General features: G+C 40.9%; 1 protein-coding gene across 4 annotated transcripts in view; it reads right to left on the reverse strand.

The window, feature by feature from the left end:
- The window catches only part of PDZRN3 (PDZ domain containing ring finger 3), a 199,827-nt gene that overhangs the window by 15,485 nt on the left and 167,270 nt on the right, over nt 1-17,072 (reverse strand). For all 4 annotated transcript variants that reach the window (XM_077821914.1, XM_077821913.1, XM_077821912.1 and 1 more), the window contains 2 exons: nt 7,200-7,453; nt 3,687-3,774 (listed from right to left, as the gene is read on the reverse strand). In XM_077821914.1, the coding sequence (XP_077678040.1) occupies nt 3,687-3,774; nt 7,200-7,453 (342 nt within the window). The remainder of the gene's footprint in view (nt 1-3,686; nt 3,775-7,199; nt 7,454-17,072) is intronic.

The following is a 17,072-nucleotide window of genomic DNA, read 5'->3' on the forward strand; positions in this document are numbered from 1 at the left end:
ACAGGTGTTGGAGTGCCTTAGTGCATCTTTGAATTTAATGCCATGTGCAAAACTGGCTCTTAAGCAGACTAATTCCTTGGAAAAGGAAAGAGATCTTGGCTCAGCTGATCACCCAGACATTAGACTACAGAAAAGTGTACCATGCTCACCCCCTCCCTCGCTGTCTTCATCCATGTCATCCAGAAATGGGTGGATGAAGAGATGCCCCCACTGATCAGTCAACGTCACAGTGGCCATGGCCTGGGGGAAGGAATCAGGCACTTGAGGCACAGCAAAAGAAAGGTCTCTGAGCTGTCAGTGCTGCCCCAATAGAAAACAAGAGGAAATGGCTAGGCAACTGGGTATGCACATGCCAACAGCAGAAAATCTCAAAGTTGATCTTCTGATCTCAGAGCAAAGCTTCTCCCTCTAGAAGAAAGACCCCTGGGGGAAGGTGCTTTAAATTTAGGATAGAGTAAAACCTACTGTGCACACGGGGAATACAAAACATAGCAGTACGCGTTTGAGCATGCTGCCCCCCCCCCCATCAAATAGTCTTGGATTGTCTTTGTTGGAAGAGGAGAAACTGAAAATAGAGGAGGGTATCAGAGCATACTGGATGGGGTAACCTCTTGACCTGGTAACCAGTTTTCAAATATGGATTCCTAAATGGACACTAATGGAGGGATACCTCAATGGTTTGAGCATTGGCCTGCTAAACGCAGGGTTGTGAGTTCAATCCTTGAGGAGGCCATTTAGGGATCAGGGGCAAAAACAGGGGATTGGTCTGAGCAGAGGGTTGGACTAGATGACCTCCTGAGGTCCCTTCCAACCCTGATATTATATCATTCTACGGGGGGGTCAGATTGCTGCGTGCAACTAAAGACCCATTTCAGGCTTTGAAGAGTGGATTTCAGTCATCAAAGTATCTATCACCAATGTTAAGATATTGGGGGAGGGGGTACACCAGGATAGAGCTTTGTGAGAGGATGGGTATCAGAGACACATGCCTCTTCATGCTGTGGAACATCCTGCCAGAGTGGTTCTTGCCTAGCATGAATTGTGCATAATAGGCTCGACTGGAAGAACTTGGAAGAGTCAAAGGGCTTCTGTTGTGTTCCCCCTTCCCTCACATGATATGCTTTGTCTCAAACTGAAATGTAACTTGGAAGAATTCTTCTCAATCCCTATACTTGAGAATAAGACACACATCCTGCTTGGACAAACAGAAAAGTTGGAAAGGGAAATAACATAGTAAACATTGAGAGAACAAGTACACATACCCTCAGTTCAGAATTTTCTCCTTTATAGTCCAAAGGAATTAACATACTGAGGGAAACTTCTATAGTGCCTGTCTGGCAGCTGGGCTGACTTGGCTGAATAAACATTTAATCCATGACATCCCAGGGAAATCCTGCAGTGATATATTGCTTCTCTTTGAACCTGAAATTAATTCTGTCTGGGTCTCTTTGCAAAGTTGAATGTATTTGCTAACTTAAAATGAAATATTAATTCCATATTTTTTCAGTCAGATCCTTGTGTAAGAACTGTTAAAGAAATCATTTTGTTTATTTACGTTTACTGAACTGAACACATAATAGTTAAATTTGAATCATGAATCAATTTTGGGTACACAATTTTGGTGTCTTTTTTTAATGATTCCAGCATAAACTATACCCTATGGACATTTACAGAAGAATGTTGCAACCTGTGTGTTTCACTGGTTTGACCTTGTTTACTTGTTACAAGTTAATAACTAGACAGTTATAGCTCATAAAAGTTTAGACAAGTTTATTTCAAATGTGATTGAAATTCAGAGCACATTTTATAGACATAAAAGCCCACAAGGGTGACTAGATGGTTTTCTTGCTTTAGACATTCCCACTACAGGCAATGAAACAAGTGCCTTTGTGGTCTGTTAAAGCACATCTATCAATAGGCAAACAAAAAAGCAACTAGCTAGTCAAGTCTTTGTTATAGTACTTTGACTCTTCCATTGATCTTAGTCTCCAAGATTTGAACAAGAATCTTTAGTGGTTTTTAAGAAATCCTATTAGGCCACGGAGATGTTTCTAATGTTCAGCTGCTTGTGTTACTGAGCTGATCACCTTTTGCCACCAAGTACTATATCAATGTCAAAATTATTAATGTTGGGATTTAAGCCACGTTAACAACTGGCTACTGAAGTGCACATGTTTAAACAATTTTCAGCTCAACTGGTTGATCTTCTAATGGAAGCAATATGATTTATCCACAATATTAGATTTCTTAAGACACTATTTTGAAAAGACAGTTGCAGAAAATGATAATGTGCTCAACATTTTCCCTTTAAATTGAAATCCATATTGTATAAAAGATACTGTACAAAGAGACATAAAAAGAGAAACGTCGACAGCTGCTGCTGAGATCACTCATCCCTTGATTCTTGTCTGATTTCTATTTGAATTTTTATACGGAAACCAATTACAGCCAGACCTGTAGAATTTAGTCATCTTGTAAATTTGTAGGTGAGCAACTTCATGCTCATGGGGTGAGATTCTCAAAAAGTGCTGTCAAACTCTGCTTCCATTGAATTCAATGGTAAAACTTGCACTGATTTAAATAGTCGCAGAGCTAAGTGAGCACTGATCTCTTTGGAAAGTGAAGTGTTAGCAGGACTGAGATGTAAGAAATCAGTGGTGCACACAAACTGAATGTAACCTTTTGTGTTACATCAGCATATGGGCAACTAAGCATATATTAACCAGCTTAGACTTCAGTGACAAAGACAGATGCATTAGTCAGTGGCTACAGAAATATTAGAACCTTTATGACCAGTGTAAATGTAGAAGTAAAAATAATAACTTCAGTGAAGCTACTCATGAGCATAATGTTAGACACATGCTTAGGTACCTTGCTGAATCATGCCCCACATGTTTAAATTACACTCTCAGTGGCAGGAGAGTTGGTAGTAATGTAATGAAATTCATAAAGGGAAAATTGAAAAATAAGCTTTCGGTTGGGATATGCAAGATTTTCACAATGGAAGTGTTGGAAGTTCCATTGCTTTAAGACATTTTAAAATTGACTGGATACAACAGAAATTTTGCATTAGCAGGAAGAGGGATTTAGATGCGCTCAGATGTCTGTTCTGCTTTTAATGTCTATGATTCTGTACATCTACTGCTGTAACTTTTCAGTTATGAGAGAGGAAAAACAGCTTCGGAATTTGAGATATTTTCTTTGATCTCCTCTTACAATTTTAAAATAGCTTTACATGATTAAGACTAGCAATCTTTGTTTCCAATCCCATGGATATTTAGAAAACAAGTAATACTACTGAAACGCTGAAGTGTAAAAATCATCTATTATGAATTTGTGGTACATGTTCCACCTACCAAATCATATTGTTTTTTGCATGTAATAAATATGTAATTTCATATGGCCAGATCCTCAGGTACTGTACATCAGTATAGTTCCAAAGGAACAATGTCAGTTTACACCAGCTGAGGATCTAGCTCATCATTACACGACATAGTTGTATAAGCTTTAATGTTTGCTACCTACGGAGTAACTGGAGAGAAATATGCTTATGCATAATTGTCAAAAATGTCTTTTTGACATTATACATGTGTAATTGTAGTTAAATGCTAAATAAGAAGACCGTGACACATGACAATATATAAAACATTTTGAATTTTACATTTTTGTGAATAGTTATTAAATACCTCTAATTCTAACTCGTCTCTGTCCATTTCTTGATGAATGCTTCCCATGTAGTCATTTGGGTCATAGTATTCATGCACCGATGAATGACTGGAAGAACAAAGTATGTTTTAGGATATCATGCCCTGTTCTAATTAGCATATTGATCCATCTCAGTCTCATGGCAGGTCATCACTAACATGACAGACTTACAATCAGACCAACAAGTATGGGGTAGAGTGCACTGTTTATAATAATAAATACACCAAATGAAAACTACACGAATATAAAACCTGCAGTGCACCTTAAACATGATGAATACAAAGACGGAAGTAAAAGACCCCGAAAATGTTTTATAATTGTAAATTTAAAATTTGTGACCTTTCCCTCCCAAACGCAAAGCCAATCCCATAAACCAAAAAGGAGTTGCTGAGGTGAGAAGGGGGCTGCATGATGGACTGGTAAAACTAGGATGAAATTGTACGATAAATGAAACTATCACTCTGCTGATAGATTGGCAGAATGTCACATGCATAAGATGATTCTTTAGAATTTCTGAATGAAAACCTGGGGCTGCAAAAGTGCTACGGTTTTCAGAAAAGATCTTATAGCGCACATATACTTCACATCCGAGTAGCTCCTTTCATCAAAGAATGTCCAAGTGCTCTGGATATATTAAGATATGCGATATTTCTGAGGGGTGCAGTTATATAGATGGGGATATGGAGGCACAAAGAGGTTTAAGTAACTTGCCAAAGAGGTCAGAGTGAATCTAGCTGAAAAGGGATTAGAAGCATGCAGTTTGAGGAAAAGATGTAATATATATGAGATTATGGAGATCAGAACTTTGACAACTTTGCACAAGAATAGCTGGAGTGTGAAAGGTTAGCACAAAGGCAGAGATCAACTGGATACAGCCAAGAATACCGGAGGCTCTCACAGTTTTGCAAATGCAGTTTGGCTCTTGCTTGCAACACCCCTACTGTTTCTTCTCCTGGTTTCTGCTAAGCAGACACTTCCAATTGTTCTCAGCTGTGTGATTACTGCTGTTTTGTGATATGGACAAATGTTCTTCAGGGAGTATGATGAGACTGCTAGGCTTGTTTTTATTTATAAACTGAGTTGGATTGCAGCCCACGTATGCAGAGGTGAAACTACCTTTGTCATCTTAGTTAATATTTGTACTTTTCTTTGAAGATGTAAAATGCTATCAAATTGCTAAGTATTATTATAATCATTATTTGGTCCTCAGTTATTGAGGATTAAAACAATAGGCTATTAGTGATTGGCAATTGAAACACAATGGGGTGTGTTTAATGGTTAGCAATTTAAACACACTCCACCCTCTTTAAATTGCCAATCATTATTGGCACGTTGTTTTTAAATTCCAGCTCCCCTCAGACAGCTGCACTATTCGCACTTTGGGGATTTTCAGCAGTATAATGCTTTGGTGATCGCCAATGAATATGAAGCACCTTTATTTACTTCTAAGATTGAAGTGAACTCCATTTGATTCCTTGTTAACTAGATGCACGTTTCTATGTAAGTGAGAGGCCATTTAAAAACAGTATCTGCTATTTTGCTGATGTCGGGGTTGTTCTTCAAGGGTCACACTGATTTCAGTGGACATGGAAACAGGCAGCAAGAGACGTTAAACATAAAGGATCATTTTTACACTTCTTGTACCCAGGAAAAAAAAGCATGAAAACCATTTGCATCTGCAAAACTCTTCATTTGCATGCACAGTTGGGTTAGTGGGGTATTTAAGTGCCTCTTTGCAGGAACAAGCCCTTTTACGTCTGAATATGAGTTTTGCATGCACAGTTGTTCAGCTGCGGCTCAAAACCAGGCCACTGATGATGTCCAGAGTTCTAATCAATATCTCATGTGTGAGTGGCAGAGTTAGGATCAATCTTACTGATGGGCCTGCTGTTATGCAGGCATGTTGTAACCTAAATGACTTCTCTCATGAATTCCTCTTCTTTACCACGTTTATGGTGTAGTTGTTGCATTACAGTGCTTGCCTAGCAGCTGGGAATTCAGGCAGAGGTCTCCTCAGAGACTGCAATGGCATTACCATCAACCCCCTGGGTATATTTCTATGGAACGTAACGTAACTTAGCTAAGAAGAAGAGCATCCCCTCCAGAATGCTCTAAACTTCACTGCCAGTTGACTGTCAGAGAGCCTGAAAACTAGCCCTCAACGCAGCATTAAAATGTGGGCTGGGAACAGGGAGGCAAGGCAGTGACTTCTTAATTGAACCCCCCCCTTTCAAATAGTTAATAGAAAAAAATGCCCAACAATGAAACATTCGGAACACCATGCACTTATGGACACGCAACCAATTTCTGGCTCAGTTTGTGCATGCTCACATGCCGCAAAACCCACAAGGAGCAGTACAGCATTGATGTCCATTCCTGCTCTAGGTTTCTCCTCTACAGGAACCCTCTGAAAGGAGTCTGGGAGGGCACAATGGGATTTTTTCTTATGTTTACGCTCACAGCCTGCCTGGTCTTATACTAGGAACTTATGTTGGTAAAACTACGTCGCTCAGGGGGTGTGGAAAATCCGTAGTTATTCCGACCTAACCCCTGGTGCAGACAGCACTATGTAGACAGGAGGGCTTCTGTCGCCGTAGCTACCTCCTCTTCGGGAGGCGGAGTACTTATACCAACAGGAGAAGCTCTTCCGTTGGCGTAGGTAGCACCTTCACTAATTGCTACAGCAACGCAGCTGTGCTGCTGCAACGCTTTAAGTGTAGACAAGCCCTAAGTTTGCTGTTCATATATCTCCATGGACTCCTACACTGTATAGCCAGAATAAAGGGTGCACATTAACACTGCTTTGTACAATATACGTGCACTCATTTAAAGGAAGTTACAGCCACATGCTATGAACTAACTAGAATTTGGTCCATAATGCACAACAGTTGACATCTTTAGAAGCTTTTGTATCTTCTATGCCTCACCAGAGGCAAATGTGGATTGAGTGGTGACAATTAGCATGGATTCTATGGGGAACTGTTTCCCCTTCAAACAGTGTGGGGTGGGGTGCATGTGTGTCTGAAAGTAATTATAGTTTTTTATTTGTAAGTACAAAAGCATTGAACTACCATTAACAATAATTACATTTTGATTCTAAAACATCCTTGATAGCACTGGTAAGTAATTTCAGTCCTAAAATATAATTTATGTGAGTAACATTGCTTCAGGGTTATAATAAAGTAATTAATACACCGGAACAGAATGCAGCTGCTCTTAGCAGTATGCAATTTATGGCAGCCATAAAAAATAAAGTTAAAACATAAGCAACCCAAAGAGGTAGTGAGGGGAATTACAAGCAACATTAGCCTTTTCCTTTAAAACAACTACAAACAAAAATGATTTATAGGGCCTGATTGTGAACTCAGTGGGACTACTCATGTGACTAACTGCTCATCCGTGTGTGTGAAGGGTTCAAAATCTTGTCCTTAATGTGATTCTTAGGTTAAGAAACACAGTGGTTTTCTAGTGCTTTACAAAAAACTGTTACTTACTCCTCAGGTAAGAGGTATGGATCTAGTACTGAGACTGGTGGAGGAGGGGATCCCATCCTGGTTAGAGCCATGATGTGTTCAAAGGTTATATCGGTCTGGGTGCCCATATCTACCAGATGAGACTCATGAGAAGGACTGAAGATCTTAGCGCGTGGGGTTCTCCTCAGGACCTGTACAACGATGGGCTCTTTGGCTGTTTTGAATGCTTCCACTGCCTGGTCATGTGTTGCTTTCGATAAATCTTTTCCATTTACCTGTGGAAAGAGTGAATGGGAAACCATTAGAAGAGAACAGGAGATAATACTTCCACCCTTTGTTTGCTTATTCATGTAAAATGCCCATGAACAGTCAGAAGTGAAAAGTCTGCTCTCCAACTTCATGCCTCATCTTTTAAAAAAAAAAATTAAAAAATTGTCCAGCAGCTTAGATACCATGGTGAGAGTTGCTGTGCAAAACCCTGAAATACAGAAGTGATAGGCTCTTAGGGTCAGGGACTTGTCTAAACAATGTGTCTTACTTAACTGCCTGGGACCTTCAGAGCGCTATGTACATGATAATTAGTAAAGGTAAAACAAGAGCTAGAGGATTAAGGGGACAGATAATGCAGGTTATGGAGCCTTTCCCCTCAAGGGAGGAAGGATGGTCTTTTGGTAAAGACACTACTGAAATTCAGCAGATGTGGGTTCAATTCCTGGTTGTGCTACAAACTATTTGTGTGTCCTTGGGCACATCACTTCGGAGCCAGATTTTCAAAAGTGCATAGCCTATTGGCTGATAAACTCTTAAAAAAAATCTGACCCTAGTGTGTCAGCCTCACTGAGTGTCTGGCCTCAGTTCTGTGTCTGTAATAGGGAACACGTGACTACCTAGTAAGGTAGGTCACCAGCTTCAATTTGGATTAAGCTGACGGTGGCCAAAAGGGGCACTCACTGGATGGCTATTCAGTGATCCATGTGAAATGTTCCCAATTATTTATCTGTAGTAGACAGGCACCAACAGCTCATCATAATTGGCTCCCAAATGGTAGGCAAACCTTGGGGATCAAGGGGCAAACAGTATGAAGAAGTTTGCAAAGCCACTGGCCAGGTTTTACTAGTTTTATTTCTCTAGTGGAGAGGACTTCCTTTCCCTCTACTTCCCATCTGGCACCTTTCAGAACTCTACATTCACTTTAACTTTGAAATGCTAGAAGAGTGGTGGTGGTTGATGTCTTCATTCACTGTGTGATCTGTCTGAGACAGATCACACAATAAATGAAGACATCAACCACTGCCACTCACAGTGTTGCCAACTCTTGTGAGTTTATTGTGGGTCTCATAATATTTGGTGGTTTTCTTAAAGCTGCTGGAAGCAAGAAATTATATGAGAATCTCAGCATCCATTTAAAAACACAATGCAAGTTTCTACCCCTCATGGCTGCATAGAAAAGCTTGGCAATGTGAAGCGAGTGTAGCCTAAAGACCCAGAAACCAGGAAACAAAGACAAGGAACTGCAAAGTTCTATCCATTATTAAAGTTGTTATTTTAAGCCAATCTCAAGATATTTGGGGGCCTGAGTCTTAACTTTTGAATGCTTGGAGCTGGGCCCTTGTTGTTCATTGTGTGTACACATGAAGTGCTATGAGCAACGCTGCATAAATAACCATCCGTATGTGTGACTTTCTCTTTCCTTTCACCATACACAAGCATTTTGTAAATGTTGACATTTACCTTTCACATGCCTCTCTGCCTATAATACAAATATGAGTTCATGACAGTTTCCAAACGAAGAAGCTGAGCACCCTGAGCTCAGTTGGCCAGAGGGTGTGGCATAGAATGCTACTCATGTGGACAAGAAGCACAGCCACACCATTCCCATCATCAGACAACTCCACTGCCTCCCTCCCTCCCTAATTTACGGACTCTGTTCACAACTGTCCTCGATAGATTTTCTCCAACTCTCCTCTCTCTTTTTAATCCTGCCCCCTAAGGGTGACCTTGTAAACTGGAGTAATAGTAATAGGATGAAATTTAATAGTGAAAAGTACAAGGTCATGCATTTAGGGATTAATAACAAGAATTTTTGTTATAAATTGGGAACTCATCAGTTGGAAGTAACAGAGGAGGAGAAGGACTTTGGAGTACTGGTTGATCACAGGATGGCTATGAGCCGCCAATGTGATATGGCTGTGAAAAAAGCTAATGCGGTCTTGGGATGCATCAGGTGAGGTATTTCCAGTAGAGATAAGGAGGTGTTAGTACCATTATACAAGGCACTGGTGAGACCTCACCTGGAATACTGTGTGCAGTTCTGGTCTCCCATTTTAAGATGGATGAAATCAAACTGGAACAGGTACAGAGAAGGGCTACTAGGATGATCCGAGGAATGGAAAACCTGTCTTATGAAAGGGGACTCAAAGAGCTTGGCTTGTTTAGCCTAACCAAAAGAAGGCTGAGGGGAAACATGATTGCTCTCTAAGTATATCAGAGGGATAAATGCCAGGGAGGGAGAGGGATTATTTAAGCTCAGTACCAATGTGGACACAAGAACAAATGGATATAAACTGGCCATCAGGAAGTTTAGACTTGAAATTAGACAAAAGTTTCTAACCATCAGAGGAGTGAAGTTCTGGAACAGCCTTCCTAGGGGAGCAGTGCGGGCAAAAGACATATCTGGCTTCAAGACTAAGCTTTATAAGTTTATGGAGGGGATGGTATGATGGGATAGCGTAATTTTGGCAATTAATTGATCTTTGATTATGTGTGGTAAATATGTCCAATGGGATGTTAGATGGAGTGGGATCTGAGTTACTACAGAGAATTCTTTCCTGGGTGTCTGGCTGGTGAGTCTTGCCCACATGGTCAGGGTTTAGCTGATCGCCATATTTGGGGTTGGGAAGGAATTTTCCTCCAGGGCAGATTGGCAGAGGCCCTGGGGGTTTTTCACCTTCCTCTGCAGCGTGGGGCACGGGTCACTTGCTGGAGGATTCTCTACACCTTGAAGTCTTTAAAGTACACTTCAATAGCTCAGACATAGGTTAGGGGTTTATTACAGGAGTGGGTGGGTGAGATTCTGTGGCGTGCGTTGTGCAGGAGGTCAGACTAGACAATCATGATGGTCCCTTCTGACCTTAAAATCTATGACTCTATGACTCTCCGTCTCTTTATGTTGTTGGTACAAAAGTGGTCTTCACTGCAGCCTGGGAATATCTTCCTGTTTTTCTCTACTATTTTGGGCTACAATTTGCATTAAAGACTCTGTGGAACATGTTGTATTTATAGTTATTTTCATTCACCAGGTAGCAACAGGTCCCATATTCTACTTTTTATTTCAGCTGTAAGATTTCACTAGGTTAATCTGTTGAGCAAGACACAAACTGGCGCCCTGTTTACTTCTTACAGATTAGAGATCCCTCAGTGCTTGTCCACGCAGAACAAGATATTGATTCTCCGGCTATTTTTTTCAAGTTTCTTTCAAAATCATTTAACCATATTACTGTATTACAAAACTATTGGGACAAGACCTCTGAATAAGCAATTTTGCATCAGTATCTTGTAAATAGCTTTTCAGATAAAACATTGTAATGGTGCCCTAACATTGTGATAAAGACAAAGGGTATGTCTACACTGCACTCAGAGGATTTGTAGACATACCTGAGCCAGCTGGGATCTAGCTAGCTTGAATAACAATATCAGTGGAGCTGTGGCAGCATGGACTATGCAAGCACATCCAGGACCATGGGTGTGTTCTTGAATGGCTTCCCATGCTGCCGTGACTTCATCGCTTATTGCTGTTCAAGCTAACTATACCAAAGCTAGTTTGGGTATGTTTACATGCGCTGCAGTCACGCCTCCGGTTACGGAGCACACATACCCTAAGATACCACTGTAAAGATGGGTAGAGAGATTAGATGAGCACTGAAAGAGTTCCCGGACACCCTATCCCAGTGAGAGCCAATTTTAAAAATAGAATTTCTGAGCATGGAGTCTATTCTAAAAATCTTCCATCCCAATGCACTTCATTTTTTTAGATCCCCTCGATTGATGGATACTCACCTTACAGAAAGAACTTTATTGCTAATTGACCATTCACATTTTTACACCTAAATCCTTTGAAAGAGCTAGTCTGAAATGTTGGGAGCATCATACTGTAATTTAACAGCTCTGCTCAGACCAAAATTAGCTTTTCTGTGAACCCTCTGAGTTGCTGCAGTGGCATATCTCTCATGGGTTTATCTCTCATATTGACTGACAAGCTCTTCTACAAAATTTGGGACTTCTTGCGATTCAGCAGCCAAACGTTCCATGAGGAATGACCACGACCAACCTACTTCACAACCCTTCCAGTCAATGTGTGTGTGTGTGAGAATTCTGTCTTGAACAGCTATTACTTTACTCCAAAACAGTCCCATTGAAGCAAATGTATTACTTATAGATAAGGCTATGATTTTTTCACAGAGGTCGCGGAAGTCATGGACCCCCAGAGCTCTTGGCCGCTGTGGGCCGGAGCTCCTGGATGACGGGGGGAGGGGGCGCAGGCAGCTCCGGAGCGCTCGGCCGCCATGGGCATTGGGGTAACCCCGGAGCTCCTAGGCGGTGGGGTACCCTTGGAGCTCCCTGCCATCATGGCTGGTGTGGGACCCCCCCCCAGAGTTCCAAGCCCCCACAGGTGGTGGGGGCCCCCGGAGCTCCGAGCAGACCCCGCAGATGCCTAGCCACTGCAGGCAGTGTGGGGACTCTGCAGTGGAGCTCCTTATTTTGTCATCGATATTTTTAGTAAAAGTCACAGACAGGTCATGGGCTTCCGTGAATTTTTCTTTATTGCCCATGATCTGTCCATTACTTTTACTAAAAATATCCGTGACAAAATCTTAGCCTTACTTATAGAATAAGGTGCAACTCCACGTGACAATGATATCTGGGTTTGGCTTGTAGTTAACATATTGCCTATGGCAAAAAGCAATAAAGAGCAGGTTAATGTCAGTGCATAGACCTGCTCCTTTTGAGTTACCTTGTGCACATACTGATTACACTGTCATCTTAGGGTCATCATGGAGAAACTGGGAAAGGTGATGACTCCAGATTTTTGATCAGCCAGTTGAGAATGGGAGCATTTGTTATGTGCAAGCATTACATTTGCATTACACTAACAGTTGCACTGACTGCAATTGCTCAAAGTAATGAACAACATGTAAAGTTTGGCCTGGTCAAATTAAACTCGTCCAACTGAGCAGATTACTTTTAAAATAATTTGTACAGCTGTAATATTAAGTCCAATGTAATATTTTCTGTTTAAAGAGGAACTGCTGATTAGGTTCCTGCTTTTATTATTAACTATAAATTAAATGTTGCAGATGTTTATTGTGTAAAGCCTACAATTGATTTTTTAAATAATTTGTGTACAATTAAGGTAATTAAGCAATCAATTAATACCAACCCCAAGTTATATCAAGTATTTCATTTTACAGCTCTGGCCTGAAATCATTGTTAGGCAGGCAAACTTTACATGATCCACTTTCCACAACTTAATGTTATAAAAGCTAGTAAAACTGTCCAACTAGTGCTAGCTGGATCAATCATTCTGTGATCAGTTTTCTCGCAAGTAATATAGCTAATTTTTTTATGTTAAAATGTTCGCTAGAGGCTTTGCATTTCTAGTTTGCTGCATAACTTATTTCAACAAAACATAAGGTCAGTTTCCTCACCTGAATCTTAGCTCTTTGTACTCTCACAAATAATTACTAGGGAGATAAGTAAGACATCATAACGTTTGACATCAGGTGGAGAACAGGCAGTAGGACTGGATCAAAGATCTTTGAAAAAAATACCTATTTTAATTGTAGTTACAGCAGAACAACTTCCAACTGCAGCATCTTGCTAAATGTTCTACAGGGTGACTCTGGGTAAAAATTAAATGAAGAAGGGTTGCATAACAGAGCGGCAAGATGTCCAATCCGATGCAGGGGGTATTTGTAAGAAAAGCCAGATAAAGCAGGGAAGATTTGCTGATGGAAAGATTTTCCTGTCAGAATGATTCATCCCAGATTCTGGAATCTATAACTTCCAGCTGCCAAGTTTCTTTACACAGCTGGCTCACAAATCAGAATGAGACAAAACAACCCCCCGTAAACAACAATAACAAAACCCAACCCAAAGGCTGACGTTTACAAAGCTTACCAGGGGATTTAGAGACACAGTTCCCATTTAAGTTGAGGCTTGAGTATGTAAATCACCTCATCAGATTTGAAAATCACAGCCAAGTGTTACAGAGAAAAAGGACTGCACAGTGCACAATACTTTGGCTAATGAATGATTTAGAAGTGGACTGTCTCTGACCTATATATTTTTGATGTTAGTAGTTTGATAAGGTTCTAATGACTATAACAAAATAAAAGATGTAATTAAATGTATTGTTTTTATGACACTTCAAAAAAATTCAATTGGTTCAATGCAAAAACAGGGTTGGGATTTTGGTCTTTGGAAATGGGTAGTTCCAGGAAAGATGCGATTTATGGTGACACACAGGTAATTTATACTACGTAGGTAATTCTGCGGCTAGTAACTTCTCAACCTACCCATCTGTCTGTCCTCCTAAGTAATCAATGGATGTGTAACTGGTTCATCAATCAAGGAGAAAGCCTTGTTAGATGTCTTCTTTTCACTGTGAAACCTCTTTAAAGATATGAGATTAATTATTGTGGTTACTTGGTGTATATATATAGATAGATAGATTAGATATGGATAGAGATAGACATGTCCTATTCACACATGTAGTGTCTACATCTGTATTTTTAAAAATATGCTTCTCTTCTTAAGTAGGCGTAAATACATTTCAAAACTTGAAAATACCTTTATTGATGAACATGCCGTTTGGGGTCACGGACCAGACTCTATTCTTAGTTGCTCTGGGTTGACATTAGTTTAACTGTATTGATTGTCAGGGAGTTATTTCAGATTTACACTAGTGTTGCTGAGATCAGAATCTGATTCCATATCCTTCAAATGAGGCCCCACAGAATGCTGCTATTTGGGAATGAAGTGCTGAAAAGAGCAGAATGGTTATTTCCCCTAGGAAGCCAATAAACTTCAGTTAGGAAGTATGGATAAGATCAATGGGGTAATGTAAATCACTGGTCAGTGTGTGTTACATGTTCCCATCTGTGCCTGATCCACAGAGGATGTGAGTTTGTTAAACTCGCTGTTACAGAAGCTGGTTCTTTAGCTCAAAGTGCAGAGAGAATCATTCTCTTAGCTCTGAACATCACTAGTTTGACTCTCAGAGTTGGCCAAGACTGTAGCCATGGCAGTAGGATATCTGGCTCGATAGTTCAGTAGAAGAGCTGTGTTAACAGGAAATCTGCCTATGGTGTGAGTGTGTGCAGCTTTGCTGATATCAATGGGAGTCCTATCTTTGGAATGATGGGACAATATGGATAAAGTGATTTATAGTAACTAGTCTCTGTGGAGCCACGCATCCCAGTATCTGTGTGTAACAGATACATTCAAGACATCTTGTTTTCCTCTTGTCTATTAGGATGTAAACTCTATATGTCTTTAACTAGCAAATTACAAACAAATGTGTAGTAGAAGTCTTTAAAGACGGTTTTCTTGTGAAATGTGATTACAGTGGTGATTCAGTAAATACTTTGTAAATAATTCTGGTGTGCTAGTTGACATTTCCTCCTTCTTTTATTGTGGAATAAAACTAAAATCAATGGAAACATAAATTTAAAATGTGGTTTAACTCTACGATAGTAATAAGGGGCCATATTATATTATTGATTTGAAGCAGACCTCTTCATTAATTTCAACAGGAAGCTCTTAAAAACTGAAGGGACCATATGGACTATTTTCTAGAAAATTCATTTGAAAAAAGTAGATGCTGTGGGCCCAATTTGCAAATGTGGGCACTCAAAGAGGACATCCAAACACTCAGACGTTTGAACACTCAGGCTGGCACTTAGTGACTAAACTTACCACTTCAGTGCCTACGGGCTGATTTGAGAACACAAGTACAAGATTTGAACATCCTGGGCCAGTTCTTTGATCCACACTAAACCTTCTTTGCATTATTCCAGTGATGCAATACACCCCTAAAGCCAGTGTAGCCAGCCATGGGATCAACACTCCACTGTAGATTTTGGCTCGGGCAGAGTCATTAAGGGCTGGAGGCATGGCTGAACCTTGGTGATCCAGACCTTTGGCCCCTCTGCCCCAGCTGCAGCCAAAGATTGTGGCCTATAAATTTGTATAAATCTTTCCTGACGACACTTATTGCAGGAACAGGAATTAATTCAGGGAAATCTTATGGTCTGTACCATACAGGAGATCAGACAATTTGGTCACAGTGGTCTCTGGCAGCCTTTTAGTTGATGAACTATGCAAGCTGCAGTTGCTGCTTTTTAATCCTCAATATTGGGGCTGTTTTGTGTCTATCAGAATCTGACAAGCAATTAAACCAGGCTATTGTAGATACTCATCTCTTGCCCAGTCTGATTAATTCAGTTATCTGTGAGAGAGCACAGTAGTATCCTTTCACATTAACATTATTTCAGTTCTGTTTGCTTTTTCAACTGGGGGAAAAATTTGCTCCTAGGTTGAAAATCTTGTTTGCCAAGGTTTGGCCTAAAACCTAAGCTTAAACCTGAAACAAGGGATTGTAATAAAAATGCTGACCCAACCTTCACTGTAGACCAGTGGTCCCCAAACTGGAAGACATGGAGCAATGTTCGGGCGGGGCCCAGGCCAGCCCCCATGAGGGGCAGGAAGGCAGCGCCTCCCGCTCTGCTCCAGCCCTAGCTAGCTCTTCCCCCAGCTGCAGTTCTACTCCACCCCCAGCCCAGCTGTGGCCCCAGCTGCAGGTCCACTCTGCCCCCTGCTCTGCACCCAGGCCAGCTCTACCCTCGTTCCCTCTCTGCCTCTAGCCCTAGCTCCTGCCTCATCCCCAGTTCTGCCCCCAGCTCTGCTGCTGAGCCAACTGTGCAGTAATGGGGTGGAGGGGGGCATGGACAGATTCCATTATTGGTGGTGGGGGCGTGACAGGAAAAGTTTTGGCCCCACTGTTCTAGACACTAATCTACACAGGCAAATTGCATTGTGTTAGACAATGACCTTGAGGACTCACGTTCACTGGCACAATGTTAAACACAACTGAGCACGCAGCGGAGACAGACGATTGTCTTTAACATTTCATTAGTTAAAGTTGTGTTCTAACGTGATGCAGTTTCCAGTGGAGGGGAACGAAAAGGGCAGTGCTGCAATACAGGCACCTAGGATTAACTGTGAATTTTCAAAACTTTCTTCAACAACTGCTTCAAGACACCGTTTTTTCCTCATTACGGATCTACTGCGGTACGTGAGGTGCAAGGCTTCTATTATTTATTATTTGTAGCCCCACAGCACCTAGGAGCTCTAGTTGTGGCTCTAGTCCCCTTTACAGTAAGTGCTGTACAAGCACAGAACAAAAAAAGAGTCCCTGCCCCAAAGAACTTTCAGTCTAAGGGGCAAGCTTTCATTATTCTAACAGAGTCCTTAACTGATCTGCTTAGAAAGAACTGCAGGTCAAGCCTATGGGAATATAATACGGATAGCTAGAGACACTGGTGCAGGTAGAGTTTCAAATCTGAACAGTATGGTACATTGATATCTAGTTCAAGATCGGCATATCGGGGTATTTTCAGGTACTCTTAAAAATTGTTTAAAAAACCTGCTTGTTCTTCATATAATGAAAATTGCCAAACTCAGATCTGCAGATGGCTAGCTCAACCATTTGCTCAAGCTTTCTTCTGTCGGAGGGTAGCAGCTGTTGATATTTTATTCCTATGATTCCTAGCACTGTAAACAAAGATCACAAAATGTTTGAGAGGAACGTATTTGCACTGATATCAAGAGCTT

Source organism: Eretmochelys imbricata, chromosome 7, assembly GCF_965152235.1.
Source record: "Eretmochelys imbricata isolate rEreImb1 chromosome 7, rEreImb1.hap1, whole genome shotgun sequence".
NCBI lineage: Eukaryota > Metazoa > Chordata > Testudines > Cheloniidae > Eretmochelys > Eretmochelys imbricata.